At 60.2% G+C, this 20,229-nt stretch overlaps 2 protein-coding genes across 4 annotated transcripts in view; one reads left to right on the forward strand and one right to left on the reverse strand.

The window, feature by feature from the left end:
* IL21R (interleukin 21 receptor) overlaps window positions 1-4,868 on the forward strand; it is a 29,413-nt gene extending 24,545 nt beyond the window's left edge. Inside the window, exons 7-9 of the mRNA XM_019718092.2 lie at window positions 310-409; window positions 1,431-1,512; window positions 3,036-4,868. Coding sequence (XP_019573651.2) covers window positions 310-409; window positions 1,431-1,512; window positions 3,036-3,800 — 947 coding nt within the window. The 3' untranslated portion in view covers window positions 3,801-4,868. The remainder of the gene's footprint in view (window positions 1-309; window positions 410-1,430; window positions 1,513-3,035) is intronic.
* A 4,926-nt stretch (window positions 4,869-9,794) lies between these two features.
* Window positions 9,795-20,229, reverse strand: part of GTF3C1 (general transcription factor IIIC subunit 1) — a 65,922-nt gene continuing 55,487 nt past the window's right edge. For all 3 annotated transcript variants that reach the window (XM_074322765.1, XM_074322764.1, XM_074322763.1), the window contains exons 30-37: window positions 19,316-19,488; window positions 17,609-17,896; window positions 16,717-16,973; window positions 15,274-15,554; window positions 13,465-14,017; window positions 12,565-12,616; window positions 11,648-11,840; window positions 9,795-10,725 (exon numbers count right to left, since the gene is read on the reverse strand). In XM_074322765.1, the coding sequence (XP_074178866.1) occupies window positions 10,513-10,725; window positions 11,648-11,840; window positions 12,565-12,616; window positions 13,465-14,017; window positions 15,274-15,554; window positions 16,717-16,973; window positions 17,609-17,896; window positions 19,316-19,488 (2,010 nt within the window). In that variant the 3' untranslated portion in view covers window positions 9,795-10,512. The remainder of the gene's footprint in view (window positions 10,726-11,647; window positions 11,841-12,564; window positions 12,617-13,464; window positions 14,018-15,273; window positions 15,555-16,716; window positions 16,974-17,608; window positions 17,897-19,315; window positions 19,489-20,229) is intronic.

Raw genomic sequence — 20,229 nt, forward strand, 5'->3', positions numbered from 1 at the left:
GAACCCCTGCTTGCCCTGAATGGGGTGCCAGGTGTTCTGGCAAGGTGTGCCACCCTCCTAATAGCTCTGTGATGAGGGAGTCATTTCTCCATTTTGCAGACGAGAAAACTAAAGCTCTGAGAGATGAAGTCACTTGCCTGGGGTGGGGGTGGGAGCGGGATTTGCACCCAGATCCATCTCACTTCAAGGAACCAGCAGCCTTCCCCACCCCTTCACTCCACCCCAGACCCACTGCCCGGCACACCCACCCTGTGTGGCCTCTCCTGGGGGAGGAGGTTCCGTCTGACCCAGTATTGGCTTCTTTCCCAGAGGCAGAGGGAGGCTGGTTCACTGTGCTGCGGTATCTCCCCGTGGTCCTCACACTCGCTGTCCTTGTCTACCTGGGCCTGATGACCCGCCTGCCTTGGAGGTGAGGCCGGGAGTCAGGGAGGGGGAGGGGTCAGCCTGGGCCACAGCCCCTCTATGAGCCACCTATGCACTGGCTGGGGGCGCACTTGTCACCAGACAAGTGACGTCGTGATGATGACAGTGATAATGAGCAGCTCCCGTTTCCACTCGCTCAGCCCTCACAGCAGCCCTGTGAGCTCGATGCACAGCCATGACTTCCACTGACAAATGGGGAAACTGAGGCACAGAGCCACTCAGGAAGTGGCCCCAGGGTCTCATGGCTGTGAAACGAATGAGGTGGGCTTTGAGCCCTGGGCTCTCAACAGCACCCAGTGAATTTTAAGCTCTGAGTTCCGAGGTGCACGCGGGTCTGCCAGGTGGGGTGAAGGGTGGGTGTGATAACCCACCCCCCAAACCCCCTCCACCTCAACTAGAGGTTTTGTTTTTATCCGTTTATATACTGGGTTCTGCTGCCTCTGGCCATGGGGAGAAAGGGAGCTGCTGATTTAAAAGCACATGGAAGGTCGTGTGGCCTCCATTCATGTGCTGGCGGCTGCAGGGTCACAGCTGCCGTGTGCTGAGCCCTTGCCAGTGGCAGGTCATCGTCCCCCAGAGACTGGGACACACAGAGACAGAGACGCTTGAGGAGAGAGAGGACAAGGGGGGTGCACGGCCATCATGGGCTCTTGGTGCTGGGCGCTGGGTCTCTGCCCAAGTCCTCTATAGCCCTGGGGAAGTGGCCCTTTGCCCACCCTGCCCTAGAGAAGAACGTCTCAGCAGGGCTGCACTGGCCCAGCGCAGAGTAGGCAGCTAAGCCCTCCAACCCCACGTCCCTTCTGGAACCTGGAGGAAATGTGCTGCCCCAAATTTCAGATGTGGACCTTGAGGCGAGGGCAGGTGGGGGGTGGGGTGGAACAGAGGGAACTGGGGGTGTCTCGGGAGGTGCTGAGTCTCCTGCAGGACCAAGTTGGGGAGCATCTGAGGGGGAGGTTGGACTGCCCTCATCGAGATGTGGGGGGCTTACCTCATGTCTGCCTCCCCAGGCTGTGGAAGGTGTGGGTGCAGGTGCCCAGCCCAAAGCCGTTCTTCCAACCCCTCTATGACGGCCACAGCGGAGACTTCAAGGTAAGTGCCTTCCCCACCCTGTGACGAGCCCCTTGGAGCCTCTTACCCCCTCTGGAGACGCCTCCACCCTCACATCAGAACCCCCAGCCCCAGACCACAGGCCCAGCCAGGCCTGGAGGCCCCCTTGGTCTCTGCAAAGTGCAGGAAGTAATTCTGGTGGCAGAACTGGCATGAAACAAGGTCATGCAGCCTTTTCCAGCGCAAGGAAGGGGAGGGGGTGAGCCAGCTGGGGCCCCGGCTCCTTTCTTAGATGCCTTTGACAGGAGGGTGGAGAGGGAGAAGTTTCTGGGGAGGGTATGGACTGCCTGCAAAATACGCCACCCCCTGCCAAGCTCCAACCACAGCCACCACTGCTGGCACCCATGGGTTCTCTGGACCCATTTACTGCTCAACACCCACCCCGTGGTGAGACAGCACCCCACACACACCCACCCACAGAGAGGATGTGGTGACAAAGGGAGGGGCAGCCCGCCTGGCCCAGCTGAGCCTGGAAGTCAGGAAACGTGGACTAGAGCACTGGCTGGGCTCCTGCTGTCTGACGCTTTGCCAGCTCCCTCTGTGCCTCCAGGCCCCTCATTTCACGCAGCCCCTGCAGGGTGGGTGCGCCACCAACTCCAAGGGACCCCCTCAGATGGGGAACGTGGCCTCAGTGGGGCAGGGGAGGGGCCTGGACTCCCGCCCACACAGGGCTGACTCTTTTCTCTGCACCTTCCTGGAAGCTCAAAGCTCACAGCTATTTCGTTTTACCAGCACGTACAGAGAACACTTGCCATATAAGGGGCGCTCCGCTCGGAGCTTCCCAGATGGCAACTCATTGAATCCTCACAACAGCCCTGTGTGTAGGTGTTAGCCGGCCCACTTTACAGATAAGAAAACTGAGGCACAGAGAGGGTACATCACAGGCTGAAGGCCACGCCGCTGAGAAGTGACTTCAAATCAGTGGTGGTGGCCACGTCAGGGATCTAAAATGAGCTTTCCAAGGGCGGTAGGCTCCAATCTAGGGGCTTCCAGTTCTCAGAGATTCTTTCCGCTGCTTGTATGAAGACCCTGTGTCATGAGGGGGGGTGCTCAAGGCTTAGGGGCCCGCTCACTGTCTCAGTCCATCACGACCCCACAGCCCTTCTCCATCCCACACCCAGAGGCCATTTCAAGTGGCTGGTCATTGACTCACTCTGCTCATTTATTTAGTGAACAAACATTTATTGGGCAGTAACTGTATGCCAGGCACAGCGTGAGCATCTGGGGACACAGCTGTGACCAGAAGAACTGGGGCTTCTGCCCTGGCAATATCCACTCTAGTGGAGACACAAACAGGAGAAGGCTGGGTTTCAAGACCTGTCTGGAGGAGCTGACACAGGGGACCTGGTAGGGGCTTTGTCACTCAGATCCCAGACTCGCCTGTGCCCCTGTCCCCACAATGCTGCACCCACACAGACCCCAGGCCATGGAGCCACCAATAACCTGGGTTTACAGCCCATCTGACGCTGTCCTATTCATGACTCTCTCCCTGTTTTCTCTCACAGAAATGGGTGGGCACTCCCTTCGCTGCCTCCAGCCTGGAGCTGGGCCCCTGGGGCCCAGGGGCGCTGTCGGCCCTGGAGGTGCACAACTGCTGCCCACCACCGAGTGCAGCCAAGGGGCTGGTGCTCACAGTACTTCCAGGGCCTGTGGATCTCGTGGAATCAGACGGGGTGCCTCCATTGGGCTCCTGGGGCCCGGCCCCCTCCACTGTGGGCAGCTTGGGCGGCTCAGCCTTCAGCCAGGAGCCAGATCGGCCGTACGGCCTGGTGTCCATCGACACAGTGATGGTGGGGGGTGCAGAAGGGCCATGCGCGTGGCCCTGCACCTGTGAGGATGATGGCTACCCAGCACTGAACCTGGACACCGGCCTGGAGCCGGGCCCGGGCACCGAGGACCCGCTCTTGGGCATGGGGGCCACAGTTCTGTCCTGTGGCTGCGTTGCAGCTGGTGGGCCTGCTGGGCTGGGGGACCCGCTGGGCAGCTTCCTGGACAGACTAAAGGTGCCCCTTGAAGAAGAGGCGGGTTGGGAGCCAGGGCCGCCCTGGGGTGGCAGGCCGCCCCGAGGGGTGTCGGACAGTGAGGTGGGCTCCCCCCCTGCGGGCCTGGACATGGACACGTTTGACAGCGGTTTCGCAGGCTCGGACTGCGGCAGCCCCGTGGAGTGTGACTGCAGCAGCCCCAGGGATGAGGGGCCCCCTAGGAGCTACCTCCGCCAGTGGGTGGTCATGGCCCCATCCCCTGCGGGACCTGCGCCCCAGGCCAGCTAGTGAGGCTGACTGGCCGTCCAGAGCGGGCCGTGCCCCTGAGCTGCGGTGTGAAGAGGTCTGCAGCCTTTGGTCTCCTCGTCGGGGGCCGCAAGCCTGGAGTGTATGACGTGTGTGTGCCGCTCAGGTGCACACTGGTGTCTGTGTGTGTCAGCATCACATGAGCCTGTGCACACGGTGGCCACCTCCCTCCCTGCCTGGCACATGGGGTGGCTCCAGGGTCACGTGCTGAGAAGCTGGTCCAGTTCTACCCATAGGGCCTCCTGGGAGCAGGGCACTGCCTGTGACAGACTCCAGGTCCTGTGTCCCCAGGAGCCACAAGAAGCCATACTGTTCCTTATCCAGGGGATGGAGTGAGCCCACGGTGACCCTGGGTGGGGGGGAGATTGGAGGGAGTCCGTGGACCTAAGTCTGGGTCCCAACTCTGACGCCTTCTGGCTGGGCCACCTTGAGCGACTCGCTCCCCGTCTCTGGGCTGGGGTTTCCTGTCTGGACAATGTGGACGGCATGACCGCCCTTTGGGGGAAATCAGTGAGCTCGCCCACGGAGTGTGCAGCCCAGAGTAGACCCTCAATAAACGTCAGCTTCCTTCCTTCTGTGGCAGGACCAGGGCTTGCGCTGCAGGTGGGTGGGGGTGAGAAAGCAGCCACAGCCCGGCCTGCCTGGGGGCCGGCTGACCCCACCCAGTAGAAGGCCCCTGGAGGAGTTTCCGGGCTTAACATCAGGCAGCTGTTATCTTTTAAGACAGCCCCCCACCAACCAAGATTTTTTTTTTGCTGGCTCCTGCTGCCCATTTATAAATTTCCTTTTTGTACCCAAGAAATATTTATTGAGCACGGTAGGGGCTGGGCATTGTGTCGAGTGTTGCGGGACAAGGTCAGGGCCCCCAAGACCCCCCCCCCTTGGTGCTTACGGTAGGGATGGGGGCAGAGAGGATGCAGCAGTCGTGACACAGCACTCCCGTTCCCCTGGCATCTTGTTTACTCATCTTGGGAAATTAGAGGGAAGTCAAGTTCTTGTTCATTTGTCATAGAGTCTGTTGAAATGTGAATAAAAAGCCAAGAAAACTGCCATATTGTGAAGGCATCTTACTGGACTTCAGATTAGCACGGGGGCAGATATAAACGCTACACACTGCACACAGCTCACACTGGTTTTTGTTTTTTTTCTTTCTTTTTTTTAAGAAAATAGATTGTTTTCCCCCAGTGGGTACTGACCTTTAGAAGTGGCCTTTCAAGACCACCGGGCCAGTGAAGGCGGTGGGGAGACTGATTCAGACACCCGCTCCCAGAGCCGGAGGGGAATCCCCACCCAGCCTGGAACCCCCCTGTCTGTCACGCTCCCCTGAGGCCGGGCTGCAGGGCAGGGCTCTAAGGAGACAGCTGGTGCTTGTTCCTCCTTTTGGACGAGTCTGAGCTAGAAGTCGGCAGAAGTCGGTCCAGCTGAAAGCATTTCTGGGACTCTGGGTGATCGGGAAAGTCACTGAGAGAACATCAGTCCTCGTGTCCTACAACATATAGTGGAACTATTCACCTCGATCAGGTGGCGTGAGGCTCAGATGGGAGCACAAACATGAAACCACAGCTTCTGCATGTGTGAGCAGCCCGCACCCCCCACCATCACCCTGGAGACACTTGGGCCAAGGTGTGTTGTGGTTTTCACACCCTCTTGTGGGCAACAGCTTCCAGGTGCCACCTGGGGCAACAGGATCCCAGGGGCAGCAGCTCAGCTCTCCACACACAGAGCTCTGTGCTGGTGGAGGGGGAGGGGTGCCAAGCCCAGGGTTGGATGGGGGGGCTCTTGCCTGGGCCAGACATGGCTCTTGACCGGCTCCATCTTTGAAGGGGCTCAGCTCATGACTATGGGTGCAAGACGAAGACGGTAGCTTGTGTACCTGGGAGGCTGGACTCGTAGGAGGTGGGTACATTGGTGGGAGGCTGGAGGGTGTCATGCAGGGTGTCACGCGGGGTCTCAGCTCCCACTCCCCACACAAGAACGCAGGATATGGTGAGGCCAAAAAGGAACACCCATGGAGCCATAGATAGGGGAGTCATACCACTATATTCTGGCTGGCGGCTGGGTTGGAGACACAGGAAGCAGGAGCCACGCGATCTGCAACCCACCGTCCACCTCTCTGGCCTGCCAACCAGCCTCATTGGTAACTGCAATCCGTGCCTCTCTGCAATCCAGAATCCACACTCCGCGCTTGCTAGCTCAGCCACGGCAGTTATATCAGTGGCCAATGGCTCACTGGTTACAGCTGACGGCCAACTAGTCACAGCTGATGGCCATCTACTACCCGAGCCAGCACTCCTCCACGTGAGGCCGAGAGCCTGGAAACTGCCCTCTGGGACTCTGTCCCCACAGATGGGTAAGTGGATGGATAGATGGATGGCAAAAGCTTGAAGGAAGAACGGTTCAAGGGATGGATAGAGACAAACAAGTGCTAGAGAAGAGATGACTGAGCAAACGGAAGCTCCGTGATGGCAACAGCTCTATTCTGCTCATTGCTTTCGCCCCAGTCTGGCACACAGCAGGCACTCAGCAAAGCCTGATCTATAGTGTTTGCTTATTTCCACGGTGTGACTATTTCTACCTGGTCAATTTCAAGCTACCCACTCGATGAGGCTAAACACAGAATTGGAAAGAGATGTGCACAACTGACTCTCCCAGCTGGTAGGAACTGGCCCCAGCACGCCACAGATGGGAGCCCAGAGGGGACATCAGGAGCGGGGGGGGGCGCTGCACAGAGGAGACGGTTTGTGGACTTTGAAAAATGAGCAGGAGTTAGTTGTTAGCTGCACCAGTGATTCAGGAAGAAGGAAGAGCTTGAACAGAGGCCTGGAGGTGGGACCGAGCCCTGAGCACCTGGTGGGAAAGCTGGTTCCGGGGCAGAGCTGCTAATGCCGTGCTCTTAAAGATGCAGCTTTCGGCTCCAGGCTGGCTGGCCCAGCCGTCTTCCACTCCCAGGCTCAGAAGGGGCAGGGACAGCCATCTGACAAGTGAGGGAAGGTGCAGAAGAGCTGGTGACATGCCTGAGGTCACACACGGAGTTAAAGCTCAGAGTCAGAGCTCGAGCTCTGGTCTCCCGATCCCAAGTCCAGCTCTTCCTCACCTTGCTGGTCTCGGGGGGACCTAGGTCAAGAGATAAGAAACTCAGCAAACTCCTGGGCCAGGGAGCTGTGTCCTACACAGCTAGACTGAAAAACAATGGCTGGAACTGCAGGGGTGGGGAGAGGTGGAAGAAAGGGGGGGGGGGGGGAACGACAGATGAAAACAGGATTCTCCTTGGAAGTCAGTAAATGGAGCAGGAGACCCTCCGGCCTGCTCACCCCAAAGGGCAGCTAGGGGTCTTCATCCTCTAATGGCAACACATTTGAGGGGTTTTCTTTTAAAAACTGATGGCCCCAGAGAAGAAAGCTTTGCATTCTGCTGTCTTGGGGGTCTCCCAATATAATGCTGGCTCCCCTACCTGTCCCTGGAAAGTGGTGTCAAGGGCAGGGCTTTGAGGTGGGACCACCGAGTTTTGCCAGAAGAGCCAAGTCCCAGCTTCTAGTCTTGAGAAGTTACTTCACCCTCTGGTGCCTGTTTCCTCATGCGCAAGGTAGGTAGGTATACTGATCAGACACCTCGGGGGCTGCGGTGAGACCAGCGCCTTGCAAGTGCTCAGAAAATGTTAATAGCATCATTTGGTGGAGAAGTGACGCCCAGCCCGGTAAGCTTGCAGGGATCTCGACCTTAAACACGGATGAGCTGCCGCCCGTGGAGATCAGACGAGCCAGCAGCAAGTGGAGATGTTGGGCTGTTGCTGCCCCCTGTGGGTGGCCCCTGGAACATGGCCGAGCTGCTGCCCTCCCCGCGCTGGTGCATCTGCGCATCTGCCAGGTGCTGTGGTGGGCGGTCTGTACAGTTTGCCCTATACAGTCGTCACCGCAATAGTCTGCGATGGGAAAATGATGATGACACAAGGTGAACGGGCAGAGTTTTTTTAATTCAACAAGCGCTGCCTTCTCCGTGGGTGGGTGGGCTTGCTTTGTTCACGGTGGTGGTGGTGGGGGGTAGTGCAGGTGGTGAGATCCCGAAGGGGGGAGATCACACATGTGCACACACATGCACACAGGCACGTATACACACAGATCCATGTACACACTGACACGCACTCGCACATCTGGGAAACCCCTGGCAGGAATGGGTCACGGGTCCAAGGGAAGGAGGGTGGGTGGTCGGTCAGGGGAAGTCAGGACAGGGATCACACTCAGTGAGGACCCAGGAGGCTGGCGGATACGGACTGCACAGACCTGTGGGCGACTCAGGAAAGCGGGGCGCGGGGTCCAGGCAGGCAGCGCAGGACACACAAGTGGGCAAGGAAACTGGGCAGCACTTTGAGCGCTCACCATCAGGGAGACCAGGGAGGAGATCCAGGCCCTCGGTGAGAAGGGGCCGTGCCGCTGGGTGAGCTGTATGGATGGCGCGCTCTATGTAAGGACGGCATCACGGGTCTACGTTTGCTGAGGGTGCATATCACAGATGTAAATGCAAACAGGGAGGAAGGAGAAAGGAGCCTGGACGCTGACGTTGTATCTGTAACGTTCTAAGTGTTTAAAAGGGAGTGGATTAACACGGCTGATGGAAGTGAAAAGGAGAGTGAAAAGAGTGCAGAGGGGTGGGGAAACTGAGGACAGGAGGGGCGGGGGCTGGCCAGGACGTGCCCCATCTGGGTGTGGTGCTCCTCCCTGCCTTTTATTTAATCAGCTTTTAAAATTTTTCCTCCTACATGTGAATTCCTCCACACCTCAGGCATGCACTGTTTTCCACGGTTGCTCCTACGCCCGGGTGTTTAACCCAAGGCCCCTTCCTCTCTTCTGGGTCAACTGCCCGGCCCCCAAAGGCAGCTGAGCACACAGCTGCTGGTCTGTGCCGTGATTCCTGGAGCCGGCTGTGCAGAGTTTAGAAGGGCACAGAGCTACCTTGGATGGGTGGGCAGGCAGGGTAGAGGGACAGATGGAGGGAGGGAGGGAGGGAGGGACCCATCCCTGTACAGCAGGTGGCTGTGGGAATGGGCGCTGGTGGTCAGAGCAGAGCCCCTCGCTCCGCTGAGCTGTGCCCTCACCCTCACACGTGCCCGAAGTCTCCCTCATCTAGGAGTGTGGGGAAGATAACAAACTGATCCTACTATGTGCTTCACCTGGTCCTCCTGCACAGGACATATTCTAGCCCCGACTCCCAGACCTCCCTTCCTGCCAGCACAGGGTACACTCCCAGGTAATCAGCATTTGGGAAGTAGTTTGTTTCTAAAGCAGTTCACGTGCATTCTTCTACTTCATCTCCAAGAATCCCCCCCAAACACTATCTTTTTACACATGAGTAGAAATGGAAAGGGAAGCAAGCAATGATGCTGACTTGGGCAGGTCCTGGCTGTGCTGGGGTACACCCTCACGCCGCCGGACCCCACGATCATCCCTGGTGACCCCGGCTTTGGGCTAGGAGTGACCAGTGACAGGTCCCTGACACGGAGGACAGGAGTGCAGGCCCAAGGGTTGGGCCAGGTCAGGCACAGCAGGTTAAACGTGCCTGGACGGGCTGGTTTTGTTAGGAACAGAAGCTGCTGAGGTGGCTGAGACCAAACACAGGGCGGGGCAGTGGTGACTGGGGGACACGTCTCAACTTCTGACCCGTCACATGCAATGCTGCCGGATCTCTTCACTTTTCAGAAGATAGAAATGTGGATTTTCCTTTTTAATGTGAAACCAATTTTATGTTGGCAACTAAAAAGAACCCAAAAAATCCATGCCACAGGCTTGTGTCCTCTGCCACCTACACAAGCTTCTCTGTCAAGGGACAGGTGTGGCTCCACTGAGGGGGAGAGGAGGGCAGGCCCAGCCACAGCCTGTCCTCGTCCTTTGGTCTTACTGGGGATGTCCACTCCTGGCTCTTTTGCAGCTGAAGACAACGAATCCCTCCGGGCACCAGACTCTTTAGGAAACACATATAACTAAATGCATTTACTTCACTTTAATTAAAAAATAAATAAATACATGCCGGGGGATTTTTTTTTTAAATGAGGAAAGAGACTGAAAAACAAAACAAACAAACCCCTAAACCTACAGGGACCCCTGGTTTCTAGCCAGCGGGAGAGGGTGCACCCACCCAGCGGGAGGCCTGCCATGGGGCTCGCGCGGCTACAAAGGGACCCGCAGGCTCCCATCTGGGTGACACAGTCCCAGCCTCAGGGGTCAGCTGTGTGGCCAGGAGAGGAGTGAGTCTGTCCTGGGGCGCCTGGCAGCGGGGCACACAGCCCCCGTTCTGAGACACGTCCCCACAGGGCTCCACCACTCAGGGCCACTTGGTCTTTCTGGGGAGCCAAGGCGAGTCTGTTGTGCTGCTGGAATAATCTGGAACGTGTGTGTGTGGACGGGGAGAACCTGGAAGCCCAGAGCCCCCGACCACACTGGCCAACAGCTGGCAGCCCTGAGATCCACACAGGACGCTCGGGGCCTGGGCAGCCACATCTTGGGAACCCGTGGAGGCCACGGCCGAGGGTGGGGCCACAACTCCAGGGCCCCCGGGCCAGCCTGGGCGGAGGAGCAGGCGGGCGGGAGGCCCCTTCCCGGAGTTCCAGGCCACAGCACCAGCGTGGCCGAGGCCCCGGCCCAGGAGAGCTCGCTCCTGAGGAGCCAGCAGCAGGGAAGGGAGGGTCGAGAGGGCCACACGAGCCTCATAAGTGGACCCACTTGTTCCAGTTGCCCTCGTGGGGGAACACGCGGCCCAAGCGGAGGGTGCAGTCCAGCGTGGGCTCGTAGAACACCATGCAGCTCTCGCTTGGGCTGGAGGGCACGTCTGCCTCGGCCACCGTGGGCTTGGAGAAGAGCGAGACGGCCGCCGGCTTCCTCAGCAAGCGCTTCTTGATGCAGCCGAGGAATTCCAGGCCCTGGAGACACCGACATACAGCTTTACAGGTGCATTTACAGACCACGTCCACTGCTTCCCAGGACAGGGGACACCTGAACTTGGCCTTGAACGACCAGTAGGGATTTACTAGGAGGGTTTAGGAAAAAGCCGAGGGCAAGACAGAGACTGAGCGGCATCTGTGCAGTGGAGCAGGGGTCGCAGACGGGCCTCTCACGGGCCAAACAGCTTCTAGGTGGGGCTGTCTTTGGCCTATACGCGCTTTGAAGTTTGGGAAATCTCACACTGAACTTCAGGTTTTCAGCTTCTATGGGGGACCTGGAGCTCGCAGGTACACATGGCCTTGGGGGTGCAGGATGAGGATCAGGCTGCCCAGGAGGCCGAGGGTGCATGTCCAGCTCTTCCCACCGCCCACGAGGGGTCCTCACTCATTTACTGGCCTGCCCGTGGGCCCGTGAGCTCGCGACCCCTGCTCCAGAAGAAATGTCAGAGGCAAGACCCGGGAATGCTAATGCTTAGGCCTGAGCAGCAGCACGGCAGTGAGGCCGGCCTGGGGGCACGGGGCAGGAAGCGGGCGCGGGTGGAGCTGCAGGGGGCCGAGGGAAGAGTGTGGAGACTGGAGACGCAGGGCCAAGAGCCAGCAGCCAAAGGGCAAGGAGGCCAGAGGCAGGAGGACGGAACACGGGCGTAGAACTCGCCAGCGAGGCAGACTTCTCTGGGCCGGTAGGTGTAAGGGAGACACCTGGGACAGGAGGCTCTTTTGAGGAGCCTGGCTCTCTGCCCAGAGGCCGGTGGGCCAGTCCTTGCACCTACTGCCCCTTGGGGGTCGTGCCTGTATGTGGTGGCCACACCCAGCGTGCCCAGCACCCGAGCCCTCTGAGACCCCAGCCCAGGGCCCAGGAAGAGGGAGCGCGGAGGACTCCCCGCAGCCCGCCCCGCCGCACCTGCAGCAGCTCGAGCACAGCGACGGGCTGCAGGACGCCGTCGTAGTGCTGCAGCAGGCAGCTCTCGGGGACGCCCGGCCTGCTCATGATGTGGTACAGCACGGCCTCCATCATGCCCTTGCACACCAGCGTGTTCAGCTGCCCATCCACGACGCGCCACGGGCGGCTGAGGAAGCAGACGGTCTCACAGTCCCTGCAGCAGGCAGAGCGGTGTCAGGCTCGGAGGTAAGGGGGTGTGGGGGCAGCTCGTTCACAGGGTGTGGTGGGGGGGCCCTGGCTCCACAGACAGGACACTGAGGCTCAGGAGGGCCGGGGCCTGGCCCAGGTCACAGGGGTCCCAACCCCAGGGCCCGTGAGCACCAGCTGAGGAAAGACCGTGAAGAGCCAGCAGCCCCCGTGTCCCCCCACTCTGGCAGGGGAGGGACAGGAGCTTTGGCCCGGACCCTGGGCCAACGGCTGGCGCCACCTTTAGGTCAAGCTCACAGAGGGTGGAATGCAAATCTCCTGTGTGTCGTACACAGGGGTTGGCTGCCCACTTGGCTCCAACCTCCACACGGGGCCAGGGGGGGACAGCCTGAGTGCTTGGGAGCCAGGCGCACACGTGGGGGGGCCCTCGCACCAGAAAGGCTTCTGTGAAACCCGCTGCTCGGGACAAAGCCAGGACTGCACATGCCCAGTGCTGCTGCCCCACCCGCCAGACGCAGGGGCACCTGCCTTGGCCCCCAGGGAGTGGGGCGACCTAACAGTCCCACACATTCCCAAGTCCCCCCACGGGCCCGGGACCACCGCTGGGGGCATGTCCAGTCCTGCTGCTCCTCAAGTGTTATCACTACTGGATGCCCTGCCAGGACACCCAGGACAAGCTGCCCCCACTCGCCGCCAACAGGCCCAGGCCTGAATTTGAGTCACACACGCACCTTTCCTGCACGGCTTGCGGGACGCTGCCAGCCACAGGAGTCTCCGCCAAACCTGACACAACAGGAAAAGAACGGGAGGGACTTTAGAAAGTGGGAACCCGTCTCTGCCTCTTCCATTCATTCAGCAAGTACTGCTGGGCTGTGGGGACAAAGCCGTGAACAAGGGACAGGGACCCCGTTCTTCACGGAGACTCCGTCCTCAAGGTGGTGGCCACAGAGCCGAAGCCAGCGCACCCAGAACATGGCCGGGAAGGATGCGGGAGGCACGTGTGGGGACTCGTTCCCAGGGCCGTGAGGACCCCGTTATCCCAGCGAGGGACACCTCATCTTCCACCCAGAAGCCCTGACCGCAGAGCGGTGTGGAACCCTTGGGCAAAAACAGCCCCCAAAACGGAACACCTTGAGAAACCACCTGCAGAGGCCACTGTCAAGATGTAGGGGGATGCACACGCGGGACTGATGGGATGGGACTGGACACAGGTTTCCGCAGGGGCCCATCGTGACGGGAGGCGGGGCCCCAATCTGACGGGAGGCGGGGCCCATCGTGATGGGAGGCGGGGCCCCAACCTGACGGGAGGCGGGGCCCCAACCTGATGGGAGGCGGGGCCCCATCCTGCACTGCTCCCTCCCACCGGCCGCCAGGGACAACTGCCTTCTATAACCAGCTCTGCTGTCTCGCACTGCGGTTCCCACATCTGCTGAGTCCCAGCAGCATCCTGCCCTCTGGCGGAAACGCTAAAGGTAAACAGGGAAATCTTTCCCCTCCAGGCTGAGGCTCTGCAAAGCGGAAGCAAAGGCCTCTTCTGACCAGCAGCAGCTTCCCGGCTTGGAGGACACGCAGGCCCAGGGATAGAGAATAGGCGGGGAGGGGGGTATGGGGTGGGGGGCAAGATGCTGTACCTCTGGGGTCTTCCGAGCCCTCAGAAAGCTGGGCCTGACGGCTCGGAGGCTCTCGGCCTGGGGAGCCGGGTCCCCCGACACCATCTTGGTCCTCTTGCTGGGCTTCTGATGCTCCTGGGAGAGGCTCCCCTGCACCTGCATCTTCAGGAGCAATGGGCAGAGCAGATACCGGGGTTTCTGTCGCCTCCTCCGCTCTGGGGCCGGGGCCCAAGCGCACGTCCTGGAGCGTGGGCCGCTTTGCCGGGGGCTTCTGGGCACTGTCGGAGTCAGCCTCCCCAGTCGGCCCGGCCACGTCGGTGCTCGCCCAGCCTGCACGCCTCTTGCCGCCCTGGGAGCCCTGAGAAGGTGGTGCCTGCCTCTCTGCAGTGTCGTCCTCGCTGGACGGGCCCTCCGGAGGTCTGGCCTGGGGGTCTTCTCTTTGAGTGTCAGTATCCTCCTCCTCTTTCCCTTTCGGCAGCATCGACCGCAGGATCCAGGGCTGGGCCGAGGCCATGGTCACCAGGCGAATGGAGTTGCCGCCGACTTCCACCACCTGATGTCGCTCCAACAGGTCCTGGGAAGCAAGGGAGACACATGGGGTCTGGGCGGGACCCAGGGCCACCGGGCTTTGCTGCCCCCGCCTGATGTGTTTCAGCATCCTGAGCAGGTGGGAAGCCCAAGCCCATCAGGGCAGAAAACCGAGGCCGAGGCCGGGGTCCAGGCCAGGGTCGGCCACCCGCTGGCCATGTGGCCTTGGGGCCGTCCTTTTCCTTTCCAGGCTCAGTGTGTCTATTTGTACAACAAGTCAGATGCGTGAGCTTGGGACCACAGCTGCGCCCTCGAAGCTGAGTGACTTTCTAGGTCACTCTGCCCGGCCAGTATCCTCCCACAGGACCACTGTCAGGTTCTCCTGCCAAAGCCAGTATCATTCCCATGCGAGTGACAGTAACTCCTGCCATGTTCATGCCCGGCTTCCAATGTCCTGTTCTCATCTGGGAGCTGCACCAGCTCTGGGAGGCACATACAGTCACCACCACCTTTCTTCTGATTTTTGTCTTAAAAACCCACATGTCAGGGTTGAAGGAATTTGCCTGGAACCAGGCCTCACATCCAGGCCGTGTGGGTCAGGGGCTGGTTTGCTGCGGGCTCTTGCCCTCTAGGCCTTTACCCCCCTGGGCCCGGCACCAGGGACCTGAGGGGGCTCCCGACCGTCAGTGGGCTCTGCTGCCCGGGCTCCACGGCCTGGCCTGGGGACAACCCCACCCCTCAGCTCCCCGGGCTCCAGATACACCACGACTTTTATGAATAATGGAACCCCACGTGAGCAGCAGCCGTCACCCGCTCCTACTTCCTGCACTGGGGGGGCTTGTTTGGTAACAGCCAGCACTGGCTTCCATCCTCCTCCCACCTCATGACACTGCCAGGCAGGTGTCTCCATGACGTCACTAAGTGACAAGCACCCTGCCGCCTCCGACTGCCGACAGCGCACAGGGCACCAGGTCCCACCCCATGTGGAAGGGCCGTCTGCTGTTACATTCTTTGGGTTCGAGGGCACTGAAGCCCACAGGCCCAGCAGGTACCGTGGTGAGGCAAGGGGCTCCAGCCAATGGTGCTGAAGGAGCCGGGAGGGCCCCGTCTGGACAGGCCCTTCGAACCTCATTCAGGAGAAGCTGGGTTTTAGGCAAACTCTCCCATTTTTAATTATTGACAACTAATTCCATTTTTAAAAACACTGTGCTGTCCCCAGCCAAGCCCATCTGCAGTGTGCACCTGGCCTGGGAGTTGCAGCCGTGTGTGGGCTCCCCCAGGCTACCTGAGAGCACAGCTCACCTGCACGTAGTCTGCGAAGGCCCTGGTACGCTCACCGTCGGCCGTGCCCAAGGAGGAGAACTGTCTGCTCAGTGCCGCCCTGTCCACCCCAAAGCAGCCGGCAGCCGCAATGGCCGCCAGGACCTCCAAGGCGGCCGCCACATCTCCAGGTTTATACCCGGACAGCTCCACCTGGTGGACAAACTCGTCCAGGCTACACGTGTCCTCTTGGGGGTTTATCAGCCTGGTGAAGGTGTCGGGGAGGCAGGAGGTTCCCACTGACAGGTCTTCCAGAGAAGGGTCTGCAAAGATGGGAGAGCACATCAGGCCTGACAGGAGCCCCCTCCCTACAACCCGGAAGTGCACTGGTGATACTGAGGTGGGATATGGTCCAGTGCCAAGTCCCGGCTCCCCAAAGAGCGAGGGGCCACCTTCTGGGTGGGCGCAGCAGGCCCCTGGCAGGCAGGCCGGTTCCTGAGATGTGCCCCTGGGTCCTGGGCTGTGGCCACAGCGGCTGGATTCCCCAGGGGCCAGCGCGGTCCTCCCGCCTGAGACTCAGAGAGAAGGGCTTGGAGACGGGGCTGGGGCTGGAAACTGTGACCCTGACGTTCTGGAGGGGGGGCCCTGGGACACAGCTTCCTGACGCTCTGCTCACAGCCCCTCAGACCCCCCGGGACCCTCCCACAAGCCCTGCTTCTGCGTCCACCAGCCAGGGCTGCTCTCTGCGGCCTCCTGTAAGAGCGTCTGTGCTGAGCCCAGTCAGTCAGCACTCGTTTGCCCGGGTCCAGCTCCGGACAAAGCACAGAACACAAACAGTGGTTACAAAACTGCAAGTGAACACCATCCACCTCGGCTTGTAAAAATCAAGTCAGTCAGAGGCAGGAAAGGGGTGGGAAGGAGGAAGAGAACGCAGGGAAGGGACGGGGCCTAACAGTCTCATTTACGCAGAGGGAGGACAGACGGCCTGCAATCGAGGGTACAGGAAACGGAGGCTTAAATCAGTTACTGACAGTTTCAAAGGTCATCAATAGAAGGACTGGAAAAGTAGAAAAATCGGGAGTAGAGGAGGTGAGAGATAATGAATGTAAGTGGAATGCTCAGAAATCAAAAGATAATACTTAAAAATGTCATAAAAACGCATAATTTAACGTTACAAAAGGAACCACCAAAACTAAAGACAGAAGCAGGTAAAAAGCTGCCCCAGAGCAGGCCGGGGCCTGGGGCCGGGGGTGGGCTAGGGGCCTGAGGCTGTTCCTACCCCCCATCCCCCACAGACAAGTGACTGGTGAAGCCACGTGAGCACAGCTGGGGCGCCCAGGGCCGGTGTGTGCGCTCCTGGAGCTGCTACCCAGGTGGCAGCTGTCTGGGCCCTGGTTTCAGCCCATCCTCTGTGGCTCCGCCCTTGGCATTGGGAGCAGGGAGGTGGGCACCGGGGCTGGGGGCGGCGGCCGGGGCAGCGCTCACCAGTGGGCCCGAGCTGGATGGGCGTGGGGCTGCGGCGCAGCCGGAAGCTCACGTGGCAGGAGTTCACCACGATGCTGTCGTTGGGGTTCAGGTTGCGGGTGCTGACGATGCCGGGGGCACAGTAGCCCCTCATCAGCAGGTAGTTGGTGTGAGAGGCCTGACGTGCTTTCACCTCGATGCCCCGGCGCTTGGCGCCCGGGTCCTCGTCCAGGTCGTCCTCGTCCTCGTCCTCTTCCAGGGCCCGGTCCTTCCCCAGGCTGCGAGAAGGAAGCCGCCCTGGGTTACCACACTCAGGCCAGCCCGGCCCGGCCCTCCAGGCACACACTGTCGCCCTCAGCACCTGTGGTGCGGCCTGAGCAGTGGCTAGCGCTCGCCGGGCAGCCCCTCAGATGGTCCCTTGTCCCCCGCCCCAAGCCCTGCGCTCACTCGTTCACGTCCTCGCATCTTTGCAAGGACTGTTCCGTTTGCCTGAAAACTCGTCCTGGTCTGTCCACACAAGGCCTAATTCCCATCATAGCCCAGTCCGGCTATTACGCCCTGAAGGAGCCCCCGCCAAGCCCCCCTCCTCTGCTCACCCTCCTTGTCACACGGTGACCCAGCTAAGTCCCGCCTCCTCTGCTCCCCCGGCGCCCGAGGCCCCCCCAGGAGGCCCCACACTGCACGTGGCACGGGCATCCCCAGGTCACAGGTGTGACAGGCCCCTACTGGGGGCTCCTCTGCTGTCCGTACAGCAAATGCCCGCGCAGTGCCAACGCTAGTCAGCACACTTGTTGCATGAATAAGGCCGGATGGCTGGGCAAACAGAGCTGCAGACACCGCCGCCGTGAGAGGAAGTGACGGGGCCACGGGCCCCAGCTGCACTCAGAGCAGCGTATGCGGGGCCAGCGCTTACCTCTTAATGACCTCGTTCTCCACCATTGAACTGTCCAGCACGACAATCTGCTCGGGGATCCTGACGTCCACGGAAACAAGGCCGAGAGAGATGAGGGTCAGGGCGGCCACACAGTGTCCTCCAGGGCCGTCCAGTGAAAACGCCACCAGGTCACTCGGGGAATCGTTATTGTCCTGGTCTTTGAAGGAAAATCTATCAGGCTGGTCCCACTTGCCGGCAGCGCGGATCCTGTCGAAGAACTGATACGATTCAGTGCAGATGGTGCTCGGAAACCGCCAGGTGAAGATCCTGCACAGACAGAAAGAAGGAACGGCATCCTGAGGACAAGCCCATCCTTGGCCGGGCTTGGCCACTCCGGTCACTGCGGTCGAAACCAACACACCCGCTTCTCTCTTCCTTCTCAGACGACGGCGCTGAGTTTCAGCCGAACCGCGCGTTCTCCCCACTCACCTGAGCACCTTCGAGGCCGGGGCACGCGTTGGGCTAACTCTGTGCCCCACACTCACTACAAACAGGTGCCACACTGGGGAAGGTGAATGTACTTGTGTGATTAATCACTGTACAGACAAGCCCTGAACCCACGGAGAGATGACAGGACACGCCTGCATCCATCTCACTGTCTCCAAAACGCGGCCGCAGTCAAGCCCTTGACTCTGCCCAAAGTGTCACTTTCCAAGACTGTCACCGCAGAGACAGAGGGACCTACGAGGTCAGGGAGAGGGACCCAGAGGTCCTCGTCATCTGCTGACCACCCTTGGCTCACAGATGAGGACGCTGCAATATGAGAAGTGGCTCGAGGTCAAATGGTCTTGTTGGACTTGGGCCCGCGTCCTCTGCCTCCCAGGCCACAGTTCTTTTTACTACACCAGGCCGCTCCCTGGGGAGGCAAGGGAGCCTGAGGGTCACTCGGGATGGGTGTGTAGGACAGGAGCCAGTTGTCTAAAGTCACAGGCAGAGAGACGGATAAAAGAAACACAGCAGCATTCGTTGTGTCATTGCTGTTTCTGAAGGCAGCGTCTGTGCAGAACTGAGGACCGGTCAGGAGACAGCGTGAGAAGGGGAGCGCACCGAGGGAAGGGCGGCCACGAGGAACTCCTGGGACGACTCTGACGGACCCCCTGTGCGGCTGGGGGCTGGGGGTGCCGGACGCCGCGCCTGTGGCTGGCGTGAGGCCACGCTGGGGGCTGTGAGGGGTGTTCCGTCAGGGGGGCCCCCCGGAAAGTGGTTCTCACCAGTCCACACCCACTCAGGCTGCTGCTGTGCCACAAACTGAGTCGAGACACCTGATGGCTTCACACGGCAGTGTGTGAGCCTGCGAGACGGGCGGTGTGCTGCAGCTCTGAGTGTGAGGAAGAGGTGCTGAGGGGACGCCCACCAGAAGGGCGCACTTTGAACTGGACGTTATTAAATCGGGAAGTCATCTCACCCAGTTGGACAGGAGAAAGGAAAACAAACTACCTATTAAACCGGCAAATGCCCCAATACAAAATTCCGCGAGTGTTAACTGGATGCCCACACGAGGAAGGACAGGGGTGGGTGAGAAAGCGGGTTCCCAGCTGACACACCTCGTAGGCGAGGCCACAGGATTGGCCCCGGGTTGGCCCCGGCTGCCAACCCTGATGAAGACGCTTGTCCTGTTTCTGCCCCTCTCGTGCGCCACCCTGCCTGGCTCAGCCTCTGACCCGGGGCTCCTGCGTCGGTGCTCACCTGTAGTAGCTCTGGGACAGCTGGTAGGACATTGGCACGAAGGGCAAAGCCCGGTTTTTCTTCGGACCCAGCGAGTGGCTGACCCGGCGCCGGTTGACCAAGCTCCTTTTCTGGAACTCCATGAAGGCCTTGACGAGAATCTGGTCCTTGTACTCCTGGTACAGGCGGAAGGTCTGCAACACAGCAGACATGTGAGCAAGGCTTTGCAGCCGGCCGGGGGACAAAAGTAGCTGGTAGGGGGACGAGGGGCCGGGAGGCTGGAGCTGGCACCTGGGGGTGGGCTGGGGGAGAGCCCAGGGGAAGCCAGCAGTCCCGGCGGTCAGCCCTCACCCTACCATCATGTCCCACCTCAGAGACCATAGAGAAGGAAGGGAACTGGAGAGAAAGGAAGGCCCTGTACCCCACCCTGTGTCTCTGGATGCAAAGACCCCAGGAGTCAGTGGTCATCTCTGAGGCCGCTCGCTCTCTGATGCCCCTTGCCCAGCCCATCAGGAGGTCTGTGGGCTCCACCCCAAAACTATGTTCCCAGATGCGTCTGGGTCGTGCTGTCTACACCTGCCACCATCTAGCTCATGCCACCACGGGGTCTCGCCGTCGCTTCCAGCTAACTGCTCTCCCTGCTTCTACATGTGCCATGGCCTGGCCACTCTCCATAGCCAAGTTCTCCTTCGATGCCTAAATCAGACACATGGTCCTTTCCCCCGCAGGCAGAATGTCCCGTCACCACGCTGGACAAGGCCCCCTGGGAGCACCCTGGCCTCGCCTCCTACAAGTCCACCCCTCATTGAAGCACTGGGATTTTGGAGGTCACCAGACCCAGGGCCCACACTTCAAAGACGGAAGAAGCGAGGGCCAGAGTTTCAGGGGAACTCAGGTCCCCTGAGGCTGCACAGCTAACAAGAGAAAGAGCGAGA

This window comes from Rhinolophus sinicus, linkage group LG18 (genome assembly GCF_036562045.2).
Source record: "Rhinolophus sinicus isolate RSC01 linkage group LG18, ASM3656204v1, whole genome shotgun sequence".
In the NCBI taxonomy this organism is placed as follows: domain Eukaryota; kingdom Metazoa; phylum Chordata; class Mammalia; order Chiroptera; family Rhinolophidae; genus Rhinolophus; species Rhinolophus sinicus.